The sequence below is a fragment of the Oryzias latipes genome, chromosome 20 (genome assembly GCF_002234675.1).
Source record: "Oryzias latipes chromosome 20, ASM223467v1".
NCBI lineage: Eukaryota > Metazoa > Chordata > Actinopteri > Beloniformes > Adrianichthyidae > Oryzias > Oryzias latipes.
The window spans coordinates 5,245,974-5,266,776 of record NC_019878.2 but is presented as its reverse complement, the minus strand read 5'-3'; the positions used below and the strand labels follow the sequence as shown (position 1 = coordinate 5,266,776).

The following is a 20,803-nucleotide window of genomic DNA, read 5'->3' as shown; positions in this document are numbered from 1 at the left end:
TCCCTGCGACTTCAGGTGGGGTACCTGGACACTGCACAGTGTTGCAGGGCTCTTGCTCCTCTTTGTCTCCATCACACAGAAATGGATTGTGTGTGTGGTTCAGCGACACATGAGTTTGGCTGCAGCTGCGAAATCGCCGTCTGATTCCAACGTCATCCACATGACTGAAACACGTTTTACTGCACTCTGACCAGCCGCTCCATTGACTCCAAACGCCGTCTAAAAGGACTGAACGATGCAACATCAAAACAACTCATCAGCCCTTATCAACAAAACCAGTTCTTCACTAGACAACATTTCCTGGTTTATACAAATAACAAGAGGTAAACATGGAAATGAAAATGTGTAACGATACATTAACAGGTCTGGATTGTGTACCTGGTGTACCAGGTACGCATGGGCTGGAGCAGCTCCGAGCCTCGGTGGAGTCTCCAGGACAGAGCTGGACTCTGATTGACCCTGGAGGATTCACTGGTGACCTGAAGAGAGATAATTTGACAGAAGAAACATGTGAAGTATTTTTTTTTCTTCTCTATATCCATTTGAAACACTATTTGGGGTTCATTGTGTATACACACAAACATGTTGGTCTTCCAGATTTTTTCGTTGCGGCTACCAGGGGTCACTACAGAACATCCCCCTGTGGCGTGGCTTCAGTTTTGAGGCAAATGCCCCTTCTTAATTCCAACCTTCTGTATTTACCTGTACTCAAAAGTCCAGGAAACAGGAAAGTGCCCCCATGATGTTGCAGTAACTAACAGCACCTAGTTAGTCTTGGTCTAAGACAAATGTGGCCCGCCATGTCATTTTATGTGGCCCGCGAGAGCATAAAAGTTTTTAATTTCTTAAAATAAAAAATAAAAATTGGTGTGTATTTATTCATATCTAGGGGTGATTGGTTTTGAAAGTGGATTGGGCAACTATACATTAGAACTCTAAGACTGTCAGACATATAACCTAACCTGACAGGAAATACAATTTAAAAGTGACAAGAGTAACAAGCAGACATTTGTTTTCGCAACTGTAACTGTAATTGTCACTTTCAAAAGTTATGATAAATAAATAATGAGCTATTTAACGTTAAGTAGTTACATTTATTTTTCATTACCCTACATTTAGTTACATGTATAAGTTATTTCTGGCCCTTTGAGGACAACCACTCCTCGGTGAAAATGAGTTTGACACCCCTGCTCTAAGGGGATGATCCATCCAATTTAGATATGGGAATTCCGGCTCTTCTTAGAGATCTAGCTCTGTTGGATCTGCTCACTAAAAAGAGCCGGATCTTTCGGCTCCCAAACGGCTCTACAGGTTAATTTGTTGCTTAATTTAATTTATTATCAACAACTATATAAACTTATTTAGTGGGGCAGGTTATCTCAATATTTCATACGAATCTTTCACTTGGTGATACGAGCACCAAAATTGGCACAAATGACATTCAGAACATACATTTTAAGAAAAGAACGTTAGCCATCAGAAAATTCAAGATGTCTTCCAGTTTTCAATATGGTTGCCAAAGCAAACCTGACAACTCTCAATTTTTGAAGAGGAACTCTGATTAACACAATTTCTTCATGGTCCAAAAAATAAATTAATGTCTTCTCATATTATAAATATTATAAGGCTCATAGATTACTGTATAAAGTGATGTTTTCAACTATAACCTTACATGTTTCTATGCTCTGTGGTGAAAAAGTTTACATGTCCACTGTCAATTATTTGTTACACCAATGTAGTTTAACAATAAAGCTTTTGGCTACTGTTGCAGTGGTAAACTAACTTTAGTCAGCAGTATCTATAAGTGTCCCAAATACTATCTAATTAGCCCCTTATGCATCTCAACCATGTAGAATTGTAGTTAGTTGTAGTGTAGTTGTTAGATAGCCGCGCCTGAATTGACAGGGTGTGTCAGCGCGGGAGAGCCGAGCCAAGGGTAATGGGGCTTTAGTTATTGACAAGGTGTACAGATCGCACGGGATCTAAATGGTGTTGAATGAACAATCGGGCTAGGTATAGGGCAAAAAAAAATCCTGAACCTAGTTTTATCCCATACTTCAATGTGCTTTTTTTTTTTTCCAGTTAGGCGGTAAAAGGATAGCCCCTCGGCCTTCAACTGTATAAGCAAGATGTCTGCGAACAACCCATCAAGTAGTGGAGCCAAGACTGATTTGGGGAAGTGTTGCCTCTGTCAGACAGACAAGAAAAAGGAGTTGAAGGCTCCAAGATGATATCAGTGTAGTTCTGATGGCTATTCAATGCTAGCCACGAACATACCACAATTTCAGGCAATCAACCTGTTGCCAATAAAACTACAACCATGTCGACTAGATGATGGAGGTGACATTGAGGATACATTGAGACGAAATAGTGCAAAGTGCCATCAAACATGTTGTCTAATGTTCAACAATAGCAAGCTTGAACGTGCAACTAAAAGAGCAGCTAAAACACAGAACAGTCCTGATGAAACTCGCACCAAAATGCGAAGAACTAGTATGGAGATGGAACAGTGTTTCCTTTGTGAAAAGAAGGAACCAGCTTCAGAGCTGCGGCAAGCCATGACCATGCAACTGAATGAGACGCTCAATGAATGTGCCCGTAACCTCAATGATGATAGACTACTGGCTCTGTTGAGTGGTGGAGACGTGGTGGCCCTAGAACTGAAATACCACTGCTCTTACTTCCCTGCTTTGTATAACAGAGAGGGGGAACACATTGCTCAAAAGAAAAAAAGAAACATTTGAGTCATCCCAAGAAAAAGATTGTTTTCCTTTGATCTTTTTTGAACTCCTGACCTATGTCATTGAGAAAAGAGACAGCACTGCTAAACCAGCCATATTCTGACTTGCTGAACTGGTTAGTCTATACAAGGAGACACTAGAGCAGTTTGGGACAGACATACTTGATGTGAACTCTACCAGGCTGAAAGAAAGGCTGTAGTCAGAGACACCTGGACTTCTAGCATACAAGAAAGGCCAAGATATACTCTTAGCGTTTGACAAAGACATTGGCCCAGAGTTGTAAAAAGCATCTTCCTACACTGATGCAATCATCCTCGCCAAAGCTGCTAAGATACTGCGTAAGCACATGGTGGAACACAAGTGTAAGTTTGAAGGCAGTCTGTATGAGAATTCAGTGTACGATTCCTTTCCTTCAGCTTTGCTTCAGTTCGTCTGTATGATTGAGCATGGGGCTGACATAAAGTCTCAGATCAGATTTGGGCCAACTACAACTGATCTGGCAATGGCTCAACTCCTTTAGTACAACTGCTTTGCCAAGTACAAAGAAGGTGCTACCACACAAAGGCATTCTAGAGAAAGAGAGACTCTACCTCCAGTCTACATTGGGATGTCTGTTCATGCTAAGACCAGAAAAAGACATCGGATGAAAATTCTGCATGACCATGGTCTTAGTATCCCATATGATCGAGTGGTCGACATATCAGCCTATCTGGGAGATGCAGTTGTAAGTAGATATGTTGAGGAAGGTGTGGTTTGTTCCCTCAAGTTTAGGAAAGATCCTATGATTCATTCCACCAACTAGTGCATCTCTGGTTCAGCATGTGAGATGATCTGCATTCCAAGCTGCTTGCATATGGGGCCAGTCAACACTATGTACAATGCAATCTGAAAGCCCTGGCAACTGGGGCTGGCAAAAAAAAGGTGAAGCCTGGGAAGTCCTTTGGTCAACGCTCCCACCAATTGCTCAGTCATGCCAGCAGCTGACAAAATGTCGTTGCACGGGTGAATGTCGGGGACCATGCAAATGTTATCTGTACACCCTGAACTGCACACAACTGTGTAGCTGTAAATGCAAAGAGTAAAACAATGATTCAGGCGAAATTCAAGCAAGTCAGTTCAGTCTGTCATAGTAACTTGTGCTTCTGTCACGACAATTTGAGATCGGTAACGTCACTGAGACAGTGCTAGTTCATATAATTGTCATCATATCACTATAACGCTTAATGATATTAAAATTTTGATTGCAGAATTCGATTCTTCGTGCCAGAAAAACATATATTTTGATGTACAGGTCATCAAAATGTCATCACTTTGACAATATTTAGTGCAAATACTGTTTCATTCTAGTACGAATGGCCGTCATCTTGAAAAATGGCGGCCATTTTGTTTTTGAAGTTGGCTAATGTGCTTTTCTGAAAAAGGAGGTTCTGAAGCACCTGTGTACCAATTTTGGTGCTTTTATCACCAAGTGAAAGATTGTTTCAGCAATCTGCCCCACTAATTCAACTGTTCGAGCTTTCACCCCTCTCCCCTCTGCTTAGTACAAACATGTTTTAACCAATCACAAGCAGCTAGAAGACAAAAAAAGTAAGAGAGGGTGAAAAAAAGAAACGTCTCCCAGTAAAACGCCATTTAAAAAGAGCTCTTGTTGTTCACTCCAAAGAGCCATTTCAGTTGCGACTGACACATCACCAATCCAAAGACATAGCAGGACCACCAGTGCTTAGCATCTGAGATCAGCTGTGTTCAAACATGTGGTTCTTCTGTAGGAAATAAAATAAAAAAAGGAGAATCTCACCTGTAGCGCTGCTGTAGCCCCACGCCACAGCTTACATCACATGGTGACCACTGTGACCATGCTGACCAGCTGCAGGTTGCCAGGCAGGTGGAAGGGTCACAGATGACTTGTCCATCTTTGCAGATACTGGTGGCTCAGAGAACAGTAATCCATAATTACTTTTTATTTATCCTGCACAAATGTAAAGCAAATCTAAAACAGCAGCAACCACAAAATGAGTTGTACAGCAAAGCATGGGCTCTGGTGTTGTGCTGCCTCTCACCACATGGTACAGTGGTCTCTCTTGACCACCTGCCCTGGCTGCACCGTTCTGCCATTCCACAGACAAACGCACTGACTGGAATTCACACATCGACCCTCCTGAAGGTACAACCCAGAAGAACATCGACACCCTGCAGAAACACAGATGTTAAGCCACGGTATTGATTCAAACTATTTCCGCAAATCTACAAAACAACTAGAAATAAAGGATTTTTGGTCATAACTAAAAGATAAAACCAGAATTTAAGAAACATTCTCTAGCATTTGGAAAAATGTTAATTACTGTGGAATATCTTTATTTTGTGTGTCATAGTGGTCGAGTTTGATTTTGCATATTTCTCAACTAATGATGGTCATTGCTCTTGTGTGAATTTTGTAACTATTTAGCCACATTAAGTGGGATAGATAAGTGAAAAGCAAATAAAATATATAAGTGAAGGTGACAAGGCCTAAACTGTTCAAGTAAAACTGTATGCATTTAGAAAATAAAGAGTTACAAAACTCTAAACAGTGTTTAAAAATTTTTTAAGAGAAAAATATTTACTGAATGTGGGATTGAAAAAAATAATCAAATCAACAATTTAATTTTTTTTTTTAACTTGTCCTGTCCAACAGCTGGGCAGGCAGATGAGAGCTGAGGGCCTCTTGTGTTGGACATATTTTACTTTAACAACAGGGGTTATTAATCTTCAGACAAGCCAAAGGTATGTCTGAATAAACCCCTTTTGAAATTGAGGCCAAACTTTATTAATTTCAATCATGTTTGAAAATCTTTGGTGTTGGACCGGACGGAAAAGGAAAGAAGGGAAGAAGAGAGAGGGATGTTGGGGGGGGGGGGGGGGGTGATAATAGGAGGGGGGGGATAAGACCATGAAGCAGCATAAAGCAACAGGTTCACGGGTTTTTTATCATTACGGTAAGGTTCAAATGTAGTACAAAAAGGGCGGGGCCTGTCCACACACACTCAAATGTTATTAACACACCTGCTAGTTGCAAAAATGTCCACATGTCAACATCTACACAAAACAGATAGTATTCACACACGTATACTTATGCCTTTAAACCAACTAGTGTGAGATATTTCATTCAATCACGCAAACTATTAGTGCAAAGGTGAGCTAACACCTGGGTGTTTAAATGTATATCTTGAGGGGGGAAGGGTGTGTGTACTAAGGGGGTTGCAGTCAAAATTGGCGGGTAAGGCACTGAGGGGACATCTCCTGATTACTCACAGTGATGTCCCCTCACCCTCCCCACCAAGGGGCCCTAAATGTCTAAGGTGCGGTTAAAATTGGCGGGTAGGGTGCTAGGAGGACATCTGCTGCTTGCTGGCAGTGATGTCCAAGCACCCCCCCCCCCCCCCTTCCAAGGGCCCTACATGTCTAAGGTGCAAATAAAACCAAAAGAGGGGGGGGGCCCACTCCATACGGCAACCATGGGAGGGGGACCACTGCCAAGTAGCCCCCCCAAGGCAATTTAATTTAATTCACCAAATGTTACCATTTAAAGTTTAGAAAAAAACATAAGGTTGCAAGAATTGTGTGTGTGTATTTTGGCTATCATCTACATCTGATTTAATGGTCCCTTCCCTCACTGAAGGACCTCTACAGCACCCACTATCTTGGGAGGGCACGCAACATCATGAAGGACTGCACACACCCAGGACACCGGGTGTTTAAATGGTTGCCCTCTGGAAAAAGACTAAGGGTGGTGAGGTCACGGTCAAACAGACTCAGAGACAGTTTTTACAACAGAGCAAAAGCCCTCATGAACACAAACATGGTTTAGTTTCTCTTCTGCATGTGTGTATTGGTATATATTTTGTGTACATATATATGTATATATTTATATGTGTATATATTTTTAGATACATTTTTGTATGAAAGATAATTGTAAGCCGTTTTTTATTATGTTGTTTTTTTCTTTCTCTTTGCACTAATGTGGGACAGTTTGCAATTTTGTTGTACTGTTGTACCAAGTGTGACTGTACAATGACAATAAAGCTTTATCTTTACTTATACCATGGTCCGGGTGAATACTCGATTCTGATTGGCTGCTGGGTGTGCATTAAATAGTGACATACCACAGGATAACCTCACAGTGAAAAAAGAAGTTCCGGTCACCTAGCTTAAATGTTTTGTATCACTGCGCAGGCTTCTTTCAAACAACCCTTTGCTTCATCATTTGGACAAAAACAAGCGTTAAGTGGTGAACTTTCTCTCTGAACTGGTGTTTTATTCAACCCATTGGAAAGATCAGCATATATATAATCACGTTATATCGCCGAATTTTGACTGCAGCAGTGGTGTGGCGACGCACATGGAATATCACAAATAACAAATAACTCGCTTATTGTGAGAAAAGCGATTCAAATTGGAAAAAAACAAGAATTAAGGACTAAAAATTTGTTACTATTTATTTCTTTTGTAAGTGACCATGGTACAAGCGGGTTAATGGCCTTCGAAGTATGCATTATCCCTTTTTAACGCACTTCGCAGAAGCCACCTTCCTCCGGTTCAGGCTTCCACTGCGCGCGTTAAAAAGTGATATTGCATACTTCGTTGGCCATTAACCCTTACTTATCTTATCTTAATAATTAATATAAAATACAAAAATAATTAATAAAAATAAAGTTTAGTCTTAAATACAAAAGTTTTTTTTTCAAACACATGTTTGTGTGTCAGAAGTTTCATAAGCCCCTGTTGTAACAGTAAAACATGTCCAACACAAGAGACCTTCAGTTCTGATTTGTTCACTCAGCTATTGGGCAGGACAAGTTAGAAAAATAAGGCTACAAGACTGTCTTTTTTGTGGTTTTGGAGTCTTTTTCAACAGTTGCTGATTTACTAATTCCATATAGTAAATGTCGGCCTATGATGTCATTTAAAAATTTACTTTCTCCAGCCAACTAAAAAGCAAAAGCTCCTCAGATGAGCTTTAAAATGTTTTCTAGACGAATTGTAAAAGTTTAGTTGCTACAAAGAACAGACACACTGTGAAGAAATGAATGACAAAGCTACCTTATTGAGACTGATTTTGAGAATGTTTTTTTATTTAAAAATAAAACTAAGAAGTTTCATAAAATGTTTTAGAAGATTTCTTTATTCTCACTAAGTAGAAAGTCTGGTCTCAAAGATGTAATTCAATAGATTTCGTTTAACTTGCAAATCAATGTCACAGTAACGTTGGAGTAAATTAAAATTACTTCACAAATATTCCTATTAACATTTCTAATACTTTAAAGGGTTTATACAATGCTATTCTTAAGCCTTTTATAGAAATTATTAAATATCAGTTTTTTTCTTGAGCTTTTCAACCAGGAAGTAAGACGACTCGATCTATGATGCACCTGCTTTAGCTCTGTGTGGGTGCCCGCCATTTTATGACATCAAACCTGTTACAGGTATCGCTGTATTTAGTTTTGTTTTTTTCTTTTTGTTCAGTGTTTTGTGAATTTTATTTCTATCTGAGTGGGACTTCTGTGTTTTTGTGGATCTTTGTGTGTCTGTTGATCACTTTCAGGTGTGGCGCTGGCACATTGCACCAGACATGATGGAGGCAGGCATTAAAAGCACCATGTGGACCTCCAGCCCATGAGAAGGGCGCTTTACTGCAACTTGTCTCCACTGCAGCTTGGCGCTCTTCTCCACTTGATGTGTAGTCTGTGTTGCACTTTGTAGTTCTTTGTAGTGTTGTAGTCTAGTGTTGTAAGGCTGTAGGGGTGAACTGCCATTTTCCTTCACATGTTTTCTCCTGTTTATGTTAGCCCAAGAAGGTTAGTGTTTGCCATTGTTGTTGCAATAGAATGTGAATTATTGCACTGGTTAAACAAAAAATATTTCACAATAGAAAATCCAAAATAGCGTATACTAGTAATGCACTATATACATCCTTTACATGTAGTGTTATACATTCTAATAGCTGTGAGTAGAAATGAACGGTCACAACAGCTTTTATTACAATGAAGTCTAAATGTTTGCAACTGAAAATGATGCACTCAACCTCTACTACAGGATGTGAAGCATCTCTCTGTATTGTTTATAACATGAAAATGAACACTGAATTACCCCGATTAAAAAAAAAATGAAAAGAGCTGACGAACCCTCTATACATGATGCTGTACAGGTGCTGCTCATGCTGAGATCTGAACATATAGATGGACAGGGACCCACTCTTCCAGTCTGGCAGTCTTCCTGTGTCACCAGCACCATTCCACCAACACAGCCTGTCAATCACACAGTTAAAAGGAACTTAGCCATTTGTTTTTCCTTTCTATGTTACAAAAGACAGAATTGCAAAATGACAGTATTGGTTAATTTAAAGTAACAATTCTACATTCATCACAATGGGAAAATAGAATAAATAAATACTAAATCGAAAAATTAATGTCAGCAGGTCTTAGTGTTGAAATATTACAGAAAACAAACCTAACTTTAACACTATCTCATTGAGAAGCTGAAAAAATATGTTTTTTTTCTCTAACATCTTGACCTTAAGCAAAATTTGACTGTCAAATGTTGACTGTACAGTCTCTGCTTGGATGGGATCTGGCTGGATAACATTACCACATTGTTCGCTGGGCCTGTCATTTCCCCCCAGTTTATGAACAGTTAGGCTACCCTCTAAAAAGTTTTTGATTAATGGGAAGATGAACATACATGGACTGAGGGTCCAGAATTCTGCTTCCCCCTAAACTGCTGCATAAACAAGTTGGTAACTCATCTTCAAGTAACATCTCCTATCAGCTTTAGAAGATTTCTAAAAGACTGTTGGACCTTTAGGGATTCTGTTTTCCTTAAATTTCAAAAACTATTGGGCTAAATGAAAAGGTAGCATGTAGCCAGGCTTACCCCTATGTATGTCAGTGTAATTGGTGCAGGGATGGTGGTTGCAGCTCTGACTCTGAAGGGTCATGCCGTAACAGTCTCGTCCTCCATTCTTTGGAGGTGGAGAGGAGCAGTTTCTATTCCTGGTACTGATACCTCCTCCACATAGAGCATCACACACTGACCACTCTGACCACTCTGACCAGTGACCATGAACTACAAGAGAGAGCAGAGACATTCCCTCACACCCTGGCTCTTTGTAGCTGTTCGTCTGTGCAGTTGCTGGACGCATGGATCACAAACCTGGACATGCTTGAGGAAAACAGGCTCGACTGTCAAACTGAGCTCCACCACAGGACCCTCTGGGCAGAGCATCCCTTAATATTTCTCTCTGCCGGAACAAGGAGCCGAGGCCACATGTCACACTGCAGGAACTCCACGCTGTCCAGGGGGACATGATGCAGTCCACTTGGAGACAGAAGAAACTTTGTCAACAAATTTCAACTACAGTACATAGTCAAACAATTGTGGCCCCCAAATTACCTACCACAGTCCCCTTCATCTGAACCATCTACACAATCTCTCAGCAGGTTACACCTCCTGTCTAGACGGATACACTCGCCACTGGTGCAGGAAAACTGCTTAGGGGAGCAGCGGCTGGGTGCTAAGGGACGCTGACTAGTCACTGTTGGTCTGGCTGTGGTGCCTGGGGGATTTGGGGATAAAATAACAGCAAATCCGTCAGTGAAAAATATAAAAAAAATGAAAAACATTTCCCTCCATACAAAGCACTCTGGGCAGATCTCCATCATGGGGGCTCGTGGGAACTGTTGCTGCAAATCAACAGAGTATTCAAGTTTGACTTTTTCCAGCAAGGCAAGGCAAGGCAAGTTTATTTGTATAGCACAATTCGTACACAAAGTAATTCAAGGTGCTTCACAAAACAGAAAAATGCATTAAAATCACAATACATCATAGAAATAATCAACGTAGAATTTACTTTAAAAGAAAAGAAAAAAACCATTTGAAAATTGATCTAAAAATAAAGGAAGGAAAGGAAAGAAAAGTGCAGATAGGACCTTTCAGTCATATACACAGCTAAACAAAAATGTTTTAAGTCTAGATTTGAACATGAACACAGAAGAGGCCTGTCTTACGACTTCAGGGAGGCTGTTCCAGATTTAAGCTGCAGAATATTGAAACGCTGATTCCCCTTGTTTAGTTCTGACTCTGGGAATCAACAGGAGGCCGGCCCCTGAGGTCCTCAGAGTACGAGATGGTTCATATGGCACTAACATGTCAGAGATGTACTTTGGTGCTCGGCCATGGAGAGACTTGTACACAAGCAGAACTGCTTTGAAGTCTATTCTTCGAGGTACAGGGAGCCAGTGCAGAGACATGAGCACAGGACTAATGTGATCATACTTTCTGGTTCTGGTCAGGACTCGAGCAGCAGCATTCTGGATGTACTGAAGCTGTTTTACAGCTCGTTTGGAGAGGCCGGTGAGCAGGCCGTTACAGTAGTCTAACCTACTGGAGACAAATGCATGAATAAGTATCTCCAGGTCTGGCTTTGACACTATGTTTTTGATTTTGGCAATGTTTTTCAGATGGTAAAATGCCGCTGATGTTACTGACTTGATATGGCTGTTAAAGTTCAGGTCAGAGTCCATGATTACCCCTAGATTTCTGACTTGATTTGAGGGTTTAAGAGACAGAGAATGAAGGTAGCTGCTGACACTTTCTCTTTGTTTCTGTGGGCCAAAAATAATAACTTTGGTCTTGTTTGAGTTTAGCTGGAGAAAGTTGTTCTGCATCCACGCACTGATCTGTTGGAGGCAGTGGCTGAGTGAATCCACCGGCCCATATTCACCTGTTGTCAGTGACACATAGATCTGAGTATCATCTGCATAGTTGTGATAAGATATGTTATTACTGCGTATTAACTGCCCTAGTGGCAGCATGTAGAGGTTGAACAGAAGGGGTCCCGGGATCGATCCCTGGGGCACACCACAAGTCAAGGCCATGTAGTCTGAGACACAACTCCCAATTTCAACAAAATATTTCCTGTCTTCCAGATAAGACTTGAGCCAACTTAGGGCAGATCCAGAGATGCCAACCCAGTCTTGGAGTCTGTGCAAAAGGATCCCATGATATACAGTATCAAAGGCAGCACTCAGGTCTAGCAGGATTGAGACAGTGACTTTTCCATCATCAGTGTTCAGGCGGATGTCATTGGTTACCTTGATAAGAGCAGTTTCTGTGCTATGATGGGGTCTAAAACCTGACTGGAAAACATCAAATGAATTGTTTAATAAGAGAAAATCAGTGAGCTGTTGGTAGACAACCTTTTCAAGGACTTTTCCTAAAAATGGCAGATTAGAGACAGGTCTGTAATTATTCAGTTCAGTGGGATCAAGACCGCTTTTCTTCAGGAGAGGTTTAATGACTGCAGTTTTTAAGGCCTCTGGAAATATTCCAGATTGAAGAGACATGTTAACTATTTGACTAATTGATGGCAACACACTGTCCATGACAGACTTTAGAAATCTAGTGGGTAACACATCAAGGCAGCATGTAGACGAGCTCAGACGGGTGATGGTCTCTTGGACAGTTTGGTCAGTGACAGGTACAAAGTGAGTCAGCTTAGAGTGAGTAGGTGGCCGTTCGATAGTTATATGTGTTGTGGAGTTGATGGCTTTTTTAATGCCCTGAACCTTGTCATTAAAAAATCATTAAAAAAATGATTTCAGAGAAGTACCTTTCCCTTGTTCTGCATAAGATCTGGTTGTAAGCGTACAACTCCCCCTTATACATTTCATAATGAACCTGGAGTTTTGACTTGTGCCACTTTCGCTCAGCTCTGCGGCACTGTTGTTTCTGTGCCCTGACAAGATCATCGTTCCTCCAGGGAGCTTTCTGTCTATGTTTTCTCAATTTAACCTTCATAGGGGCAATGGCATCCAGAACATTCAAGATGCTAGAAGTAACAGAATTCAGCATTTCATCAACATTGGCACCAGAGGCGTTTTCAGGGTTTATCATTTCTACAAACTGTGCCCTAGTGCTCTCACTTATTTGTCTCCTTTGGACAACTGCAGGGCCAGGCGGTGGTTTGGGAGCAACAGACAGGTCAAAGAATACACAGAAATTATCAGAGAGGGCGACATCAACCACACTGACATTGTAAATATTAACCCCCTTTGTGATGAGCAGGTCGAGAGTGTGCCCTCTGCTGTGGGTGGAGCAACTTACATGCTGAATTAGATCAAAGGTTTCAAGGACAGCACTGAGCTCTTTTGCATTTCTGTCATTGACATTATCGAGTCATTTAATTGTCGATAAGTGCTTTGGCAGCATCTATTCTTGCCATTAGCTAAAAGCAGTGTGGATTTAATTTCAGACAAATCTGCTATTTGTGTATTGTCTGGTTTTTATTAATCTATTTGTCCTGTTCAGCAGCCGAGCAAGCAACTAAAAGCTGAGAGTCTCTTTTGTTGGACAGATTTTATTTTTACAGTTGGGGTTCTGTTCTGCATCCCTCATGAAAAGGTGTAAAGCTGTATAAACCCCCTTTGTATTTGGAACTACACTTTAGTTTTCTTTATCATTTTATTATAAGTTATGATTTGTTTGCTTGATGGTTCTGGATAGAAAATTGGAAAGATGTAAAAGATAGATGAGGCCCTTGTTATGATCTGTGCTGAATTTTGAAAAATTGGATGTTGCAAAAATTGAAGGTTCTCTGTCATCCCAGCAGCATACTTGAAGTTGAGTCATAGTGACTGGACTTCAAATCTTCTGCTGCTCATCCAAGTGGCTTCTTGAGTCTGAGAGGGGCAGGATCCAGTCCACATTTGCATCCTCCAGATGGGACCCTGCATTTCTGGAATTGGATGGCTCAAAACTCCAGCACGACCACACCCAATGACCCTGTGATGGGGCTAGAGTACTTAAGGTGGCCGTGTGAGCCTAAAGAAAACTACATCTGCTCCCTTTAAGATGCATCCATTTCTGTCTTTGACCTTCTATGGTCCAGTTAAATCTAAAAAATCCACAGTACCGACCCATATGGGTGCATTTAGTATGGTCCAACAAATATTTTAAGTTTATGCCCCGCACTTTAAGTTCAAGATATGTAACTTTTCAAACAGAATTGTGTCAAATTACTGAAACAATTACTAGCTATTTATGTTAAACAATTTTAGAAAATGTAATTGACTAACTGGCACATATAGAAACCCGGAACACAGAATTAAAGATATTTGGGCTGATTTTAAGTAATTGAACCTGTAATTGTGATGTTCTTAAGTCCGGTCGGCCCTGTGACTCCATCTGTTGCTATTCCGGGAAAACCACCGTAGTAAGAAGTGGTTGCTAAGCCTGGAAAACCTGTCGTGGTATCACCATGGTAACCTGGCCTTCCAGTGTACACGGTCTGATTGTGAAGCCCAGGAAAGCCTTCACTTGGAGTAATGCCTGAAGAAGACAAATGTAAAAATAATTCAATTAAATGAATGATTTCAATGTAATGTATTCACTCCAACTATGAATATAAGGTTTCAACAGTAGCCAGATATTTGGTAATTTGTGTTAGTGCTGCAGCCAAACCAAAAAAAATAAAAGGATTGTACTTTAAAAACATACCACAGTTCGACTCATCTGACTGGTCTTTACAGTTGGGTTGACCATCACAGAGCACAGACATGGAAATACACTCTCCACTGTGTTGACACAAAAACTGTCCGGGTCTACAGTTCTGCACGGGCACTTTTCCAGGCTGAGATGTGGTAACACTTGGGGGCGTCAGCAGCTCCTCTACACAAGTAAAAAAGGAAATATTTCTTCCTTTCAAGTTTTAGGGGCAAAATACAGAGATAACAACATTCAGACAGCAATCGACCATCAATTGTGTACCTTCCCTGCAGCCAAGGACCTCCACCCGCAGGTAAAAAGTCTGTCGGAACTCTACAGGTATTATGCGTATGTAGCGAGCCTTGACGAGCCGGCCGAGCCAGTGGGTCACAGGAATTCTGCCGACCATCCGAACCTCAAAAACCTGCAGAGTATTTATGAAAGACGGTTTGTAAGGGACAACTTTAATCATAAATGTATACCATTTACAGATGAATAAAAAAAACATTCTAGGTTCAGTATGACAAAGAGAAGCTGCAATAAAAACACACAAATGTTTCTGTTTGCTTACACACCAATATTCTCTTTTGTACGTGTCCAAAACAAATCATTTGAAAGCAATGGATTTTTGAGAGTCATCAACAGGTGATACCCCGCTGATGCTTTTACACAAAAAAAAAAAAAAATTATACAAACACGCACACACACACTCAAGCGCCCCCAAAAACCAGAAAATGATATCTTAAGCATTGACACATTTTGCTGTCAATTATAAATTGATTGATTACCTGACTTCAGACAGGTGTGCATTAGTGAGATGGAGAAATGGTTTTTGACCGCTTGTGCGGGAAATGAAGCAAAAGAGTAGTCCAATCCGTTCAGTAGTGTAAATTAATAAAAGAAACAAAGTAATGCAAAGTTGATCGGAGTGAAGGACTCATTTTTCTTCGTAGTATAGGGAAACGACAGCCCGCTTGGCGCGTCAATCAACTCTCGCACATCTCAGTGTATCAAAGGAGCTAGAACTTAATTAAATAGTTTTATAGGCCTTTAGCTTCTACACAAACATTAGGCTTTTTTTAACCTCTAGTTCATACCTGGAACATTCTTTTAACAAGTAAATGATTTATATTTTTAAGTATATGTCACTCTTTTTTGCAAAGTTTGGCTGGGGGTGCAGCATATACCTAGTTGCGACTCACGTGTGATTTAAAAAAAAAAATATAGCAACAACCACTAGAGGGCTCTGTAGGTGTGGATAAGTATTTGTTACAAACAGCTACACAGCAGAAAAAGCTCCACTCCATCTTGTGTCAAGGTTGGCAGAGTTGTTTCAAAGCGACACATCAGACGAAGAATATAATGGATTTAGTGATTTAAAGAGAGAGTAAGAGTTTATTAGATTCCTCTATTAGTGTTAAGTTGTTGTTCACCTTTCGGCTTACCCATTAGGGGTCGCCACAGTGACTCAGCTTTCACTGATTTACATAGGTGGTTTGGCAGCGAGTTTTCATGCCAGATGCCCTTCCTGACACAACTCTGTATGTTTAAGGAAGGGAGCAGCATGAAGGGTTTTGTCTAAGGACCCACACTGGATTTTAGCTCATTGCACTATTCTGTTATTCAGGGATTGTCTTTCAAGATGAAATGTCTCTTCTTGTTCCCATATCTTATTAAAAAAATGCTCCCAAAAGTGCAACAAATATCAGTTATTTCCTCTTTATAGTAATTTATTTTGGCTGCTGTGACTTATACTCCGGAGCGATTTACAGTCTGACAAGTACAGTAATCCACATTCAACCGCAAATACATTCAAGAGACAACTATAAAGCATTTTAATAGATTTTATTCATTCTTTTCTTCAAACCACTTAATACTTTTTAGTATCAGAGGAATGGTGCAGTCTAAAGAGATATTATATAAAAGTAAATTTTTCTTTTATGTTTGTCTGTCAAGTTTAACATACCGACTTGTATGTGTGTTTGTTTGTTTGTTGCCCTGTGATAAACTGATGACTGCTTCAGTGTGCACCCCCCAAAGGGATTAAGCAGTTTGAAAGATGAAAGGATTAATTAAAATAATATTTTTCTGCACACCTTTGCATGACTTCCAGGCAATCCATTCTGTGTGAAGTCACTGAATAGGCTGCTATGTAAAGCAAATGCCAGGCGGTACTTTTTAAGATAGCCTTGCATATGTTCACTGCCCTGTGTCACCACCCCCGATATCCACATGGGCTCCAGAAGATCAACTTGAAAATACGGTTGTGGATCTGTAGGTAAAGGGCTCCAACCAGGCTCCATGACTGGACTGCAAGAAAAAGAGAAGATCATGTCTATAACAAACAGAGAAATTTGGACAATGAAAAAATGAAGTTGCTTTAGCAAAAATGTGATCTCTCACATGTTAGGGATAATATTCAGTCTTCCAGCGTCTGCCGGGTTGTTCTCACGATGCGAGGATGATGTCAGCTGTCCATACCGAACTCTCCCATCCTCCAGTCCAAGAGAGGAAGAGCAAACACCTGCAAAATGAAGACTATCAACCCCATCATCCTTACTAAAATAGACACTTTAAACACATTGAAATGAACAGAAACTCATCTACACTTGACAGTAATGATTATAAACCTCCTGCTTTATGATGCATTAGGATTTTACCCCCCCTCTAAAATCCCTCTCTATTCTTCCCTCCTATTCTTTTCCATCCGGTTCAACAGAAAACTGTTACAAATACAATTTATATGAAAAACGTTTAGCCTAAATTACAATAGGGGTTTATTCAAATATACACCTTGTTTGTCAGAAGATTCATAACCCCATGTTGTAACAGTAAAATATGTTCAACACAAGAGGCTTTCAGCTCGTGTCTGTCTGCTTAGCTGTTGGACAGGACAAGTTAAAAAAATAAAAAGAAACAGAAACTCACATTCCTTTTGCAGTAAAATTTTGAAATCTAGTAACAGCAACAGGTCATTAGTATCACTGTTTCGATTTGTTGTTTTTACTGATGCACTTTAAAGCTTTGTGTTTGCTTATGTGGCCAATTGCATGGTCTGCCTCCCCCTAACGTTACATGAAAGGGATAGCTGAGGTAGAGCTGCTGATCCCTAATCAGAAGATTGCAGGTTCGGTTCCACTTTGCCCGCCCATGCATCGAAGTGTCCATAGGCAAGACAGTGAATTGGCGCCAGTGTTTGCAGAGGAGGTGCCATCAATGTGTAAAGGTGTGTGTGAATGGGTGAACAGGACTGTGGTTGTAAAACACTTACCATTTACATAAAGTTTTCTAAAACAGTGTTTTAAGAGGAAAAATATTCCCAAATTCAACTCATGGCTACAAACTCGTGCAAAGAGAAAAGCAAAAACTCACCTGGATAGAAGGGACTGCGAACCTGAAAATGCAACAAATGTAGATTTTTTTAGCATAACAAAACCTTGTGCACCATATTTTAAAAGCAATTTTGGATTAAATGCAAAAAGGAAGAATATTATTTACAACTTTATTTTTAAATGATGGACTGATCAGTCCATCATTCCAGTCAAGTGTGGAAACACTTTGAATTTAGCAAAGACATGTGACCATACAGTGTGCTAGAATGTTCTAATAATGTTCCCTTTGGATTATTTAGATGTGGGAAAACATCAGTGGGCTTAACATTCTTTCACTTTTGGCTTCTCCCATCAGGGATCGCCACAGCGAAATAACCCTCCCTTGAGGATGAGCTGCAAATTAACTTGGCAACTTGGCAATTAACTTTATGCTGGATGCCCTTCCTGATGCAACCCTCTCAATCCAACTGGGCTTGGGACTGGCACAGCAGCAGAGTAGGGAATAGGGAGCAGCCTGAAGTTGAACATAGGTTTCATGGACAGAAAGTGCAGCAAACCAGCACGAGCTAAACCGGCCCCATTGGTGGGCTTAACTTTGAATGGATTTGACATTCATTCATGTTTACTTGTTTGTTTGTACACATATTTAATCCACACTTGATTATCTTGGAAGAAATAAAAGGAATCAGGGAAACTTCTCCTGCACTGTTCAGTATCAGGTATTTCACTCTGAGTCACACTGGTTGAAGTTTTGGCTAAAGATGTCCTGGATCCACTTTAGGTCAGTGAATCAGATTGTTCAAAATGAACCAAAATAAAAGGTGAATTGAATCACCAGCCACAAATATCGAATGGAATTGTTAAATCGAATTGTTACACCCCTGGTTCACATGAGAACTGGACTAAGAGACCCCTCCCCCCTGGCATCCACACAGGAAGTACCTGCTGGCTCCAAGAAGCCAAAACCCATAGACTTCTATAGAGAAAAAAACAGCTGTTACTCAGTCATTCTATTTGTCAGAATAACCGTTCTTAGTCTCTGATGTTTTTAACATGTTCTAGATAAAGCTCTTTTTTTTCATATTTTTCCATATTAGAAGTTATTTAAGGTATAAACTGGCCAATCAGAGGCCCTAGTAACAGTATGTGGTCTTTTGTTTTGTATGTGGTATGTTCAAAAAGTTTGATTGACAGCTATTACTAGCCTACTTGAAAGTAGACTCAGGAGTGATGGTCAACCCATTTCAAGTGGTGAACCCATTTCAAGTGGTAGGGGTCTGGCCTTTCAAGAAGCTCACTCCTAATTGATCAGAGTGAATGACTCAGACCGATTCAGACCAATCATTGGTTACTGATGTCGTCTGGCTTCACGATGGCGAAGAACAACCGACAACTGTATTGGCTTAATTTGTGTAGAGCGGGATGTAAGTCATTTCCTATGGCCGACGTCACACTGACTTCACCCAGTTTCATGTACACCTTCAAAAACAAGTTTGCTGAAGGTTTTGTGTGGGTGTTTTCTTACGGTTGTGACACCAGCCACAGATGGAGTTCTCAGAGGGGATGGAGTGGGCGTGTACAACCTTAAAAGAGAGTAAAACTGTAATTATTACATATTGTAAAATGAGTTAATATTGAGACTTACCTACAAACATTTCAATGATCATTGTCATGTTTATGTTGTTGTGGTAAATGTCATAGAATAGTTTGAAAATTCTTTAATTTGTAAGAAATTACATAACTCCACGACTGTCTTTTGGATTAGCTTTAAGTAATACAATAGGAAAGAGTACAATGACAAAGTGCAGTTATCACACCCACCACTTTACTGACTGTGTCGTGACATCATGAGGGACACACCCATCTTCATCCTCTCCCGTGGGACAATGACGAACTCCATCACAGCGCAGTTCTGCATAAATACACCCCCCTGGTGGGGGGCAGAAGAAGTGACCGGTAGGGCAGCTGCTTGGACTGGAGGTTTTGGTTGGTGGTTGGGTTCCTGCAGATAAAATGTACAATAAATATTTTGCATGCCAATTCTCACTGACAAAGTTTGCCTAAAGATCCAAGTAGAAAACTCCCAAAAGCATTTGTGAGTTGGAGCAGTAAATTCCAAAGGAGGTCAAATGAAAGATTCAAGCTTAAAACAGCTGCAGGATAGTGAGGCTCTTGGACTAACCACAAAACATTTCATCAGATCCATCCCCACAGTCGTCGACCCCGTTACAGATCACTCCCTGTGGGCCGGCCTGCACACAACGACCATTCCCACACTGGAATTCCATCCTTCTGCAAAGTGAGACTAAAGAAAAAAATATGGGAGGGAGCAGAGGAGGGTAAACCCTGGAGGAGAGTAACAGGATCGTTGTGGAGCCACATGTGGCTCTTCATGTGTTCATAAGTGAAACACCAACCATCACCGCAGCCCATGATCTCCAGTCGTAGAAAGATTCCGTTCTGAAAATCGTGGGGCAGCAGGCGTACAAATTGAGCCAAAACCATCCTGTCCAGTCTGTTCTCTGCCACACCTTGATCATCACGGTTACCACGAAAAACCTAGAGTGAAGACAGATGGAAACCACTTCAGCATCTCAGGGGGTTTCAGAAAGCTATGCAGACTTGATTCCCTGATGGACCTTGGCTCTGGACTTGGCATCTGACACAATGTCTCTATAGGTAAACCAGCGCCTCCCGTCTTGACTGAACTGCAGATAAAAGCCAGACATGTATGTGCCAAATGCACCCCCGCCCTGCGTCAACACGCCTAAAGAACAGAAAAGGATTCACCGATGTACAATTTTCTGTAAACAAGTTAACAAAGTTACATCAATCCTTAATGCAATTTTATCTCAAGTCCTCCTCAGAGGACCTTACCGGTGATGTTGTATGGTTTCAGCAGGTCTATTTGCAGGTAGAGGCTGTTGGTGCTGCCGTCAGGACCCTGCTCTGGTAACTCTTTATACTCCTCTGGCTCAGGACTCCATCCCTGCAAGAGGAACCATTTGCAGACAACATCTGAGTTTAACTAATGATTTTACAACTATCTGTTTGGAACAATCTTCAAATATCCGTCTGTACCATGAAGGTTTGCTGGTCTTAAATGCACGGAAGAGTATACAAAAACACCCCACTGCCGGATTTCTAAAGATGTAGGTTTTGTATACTACGTGGCTATGAAGCACTTCCAATTAAAAATCTATGTACACG

The 20,803-nt window shown here is 40.7% G+C and overlaps 1 protein-coding gene across 1 annotated transcript in view; it reads right to left on the bottom strand.

The window, feature by feature from the left end:
- sspo (SCO-spondin) overlaps positions 1–20,803 on the bottom strand; it is a 146,304-nt gene that overhangs the window by 70,714 nt on the left and 54,787 nt on the right. Inside the window, exons 40-59 of the mRNA XM_023950427.1 lie at positions 20,471–20,582; positions 20,233–20,360; positions 20,011–20,152; positions 19,776–19,898; positions 19,415–19,595; positions 19,119–19,176; positions 17,634–17,655; positions 16,665–16,785; positions 16,349–16,571; positions 14,544–14,862; positions 14,274–14,444; positions 13,917–14,105; positions 10,174–10,332; positions 9,930–10,094; positions 9,651–9,842; positions 8,903–9,025; positions 4,802–4,931; positions 4,540–4,665; positions 3,699–3,804; positions 379–479 (exon numbers count right to left, since the gene is read on the bottom strand). Coding sequence (XP_023806195.1) covers positions 379–479; positions 3,699–3,804; positions 4,540–4,665; positions 4,802–4,931; positions 8,903–9,025; positions 9,651–9,842; positions 9,930–10,094; positions 10,174–10,332; positions 13,917–14,105; positions 14,274–14,444; positions 14,544–14,862; positions 16,349–16,571; positions 16,665–16,785; positions 17,634–17,655; positions 19,119–19,176; positions 19,415–19,595; positions 19,776–19,898; positions 20,011–20,152; positions 20,233–20,360; positions 20,471–20,582 — 2,891 coding nt within the window. The remainder of the gene's footprint in view (positions 1–378; positions 480–3,698; positions 3,805–4,539; positions 4,666–4,801; positions 4,932–8,902; positions 9,026–9,650; positions 9,843–9,929; positions 10,095–10,173; positions 10,333–13,916; positions 14,106–14,273; positions 14,445–14,543; positions 14,863–16,348; positions 16,572–16,664; positions 16,786–17,633; positions 17,656–19,118; positions 19,177–19,414; positions 19,596–19,775; positions 19,899–20,010; positions 20,153–20,232; positions 20,361–20,470; positions 20,583–20,803) is intronic.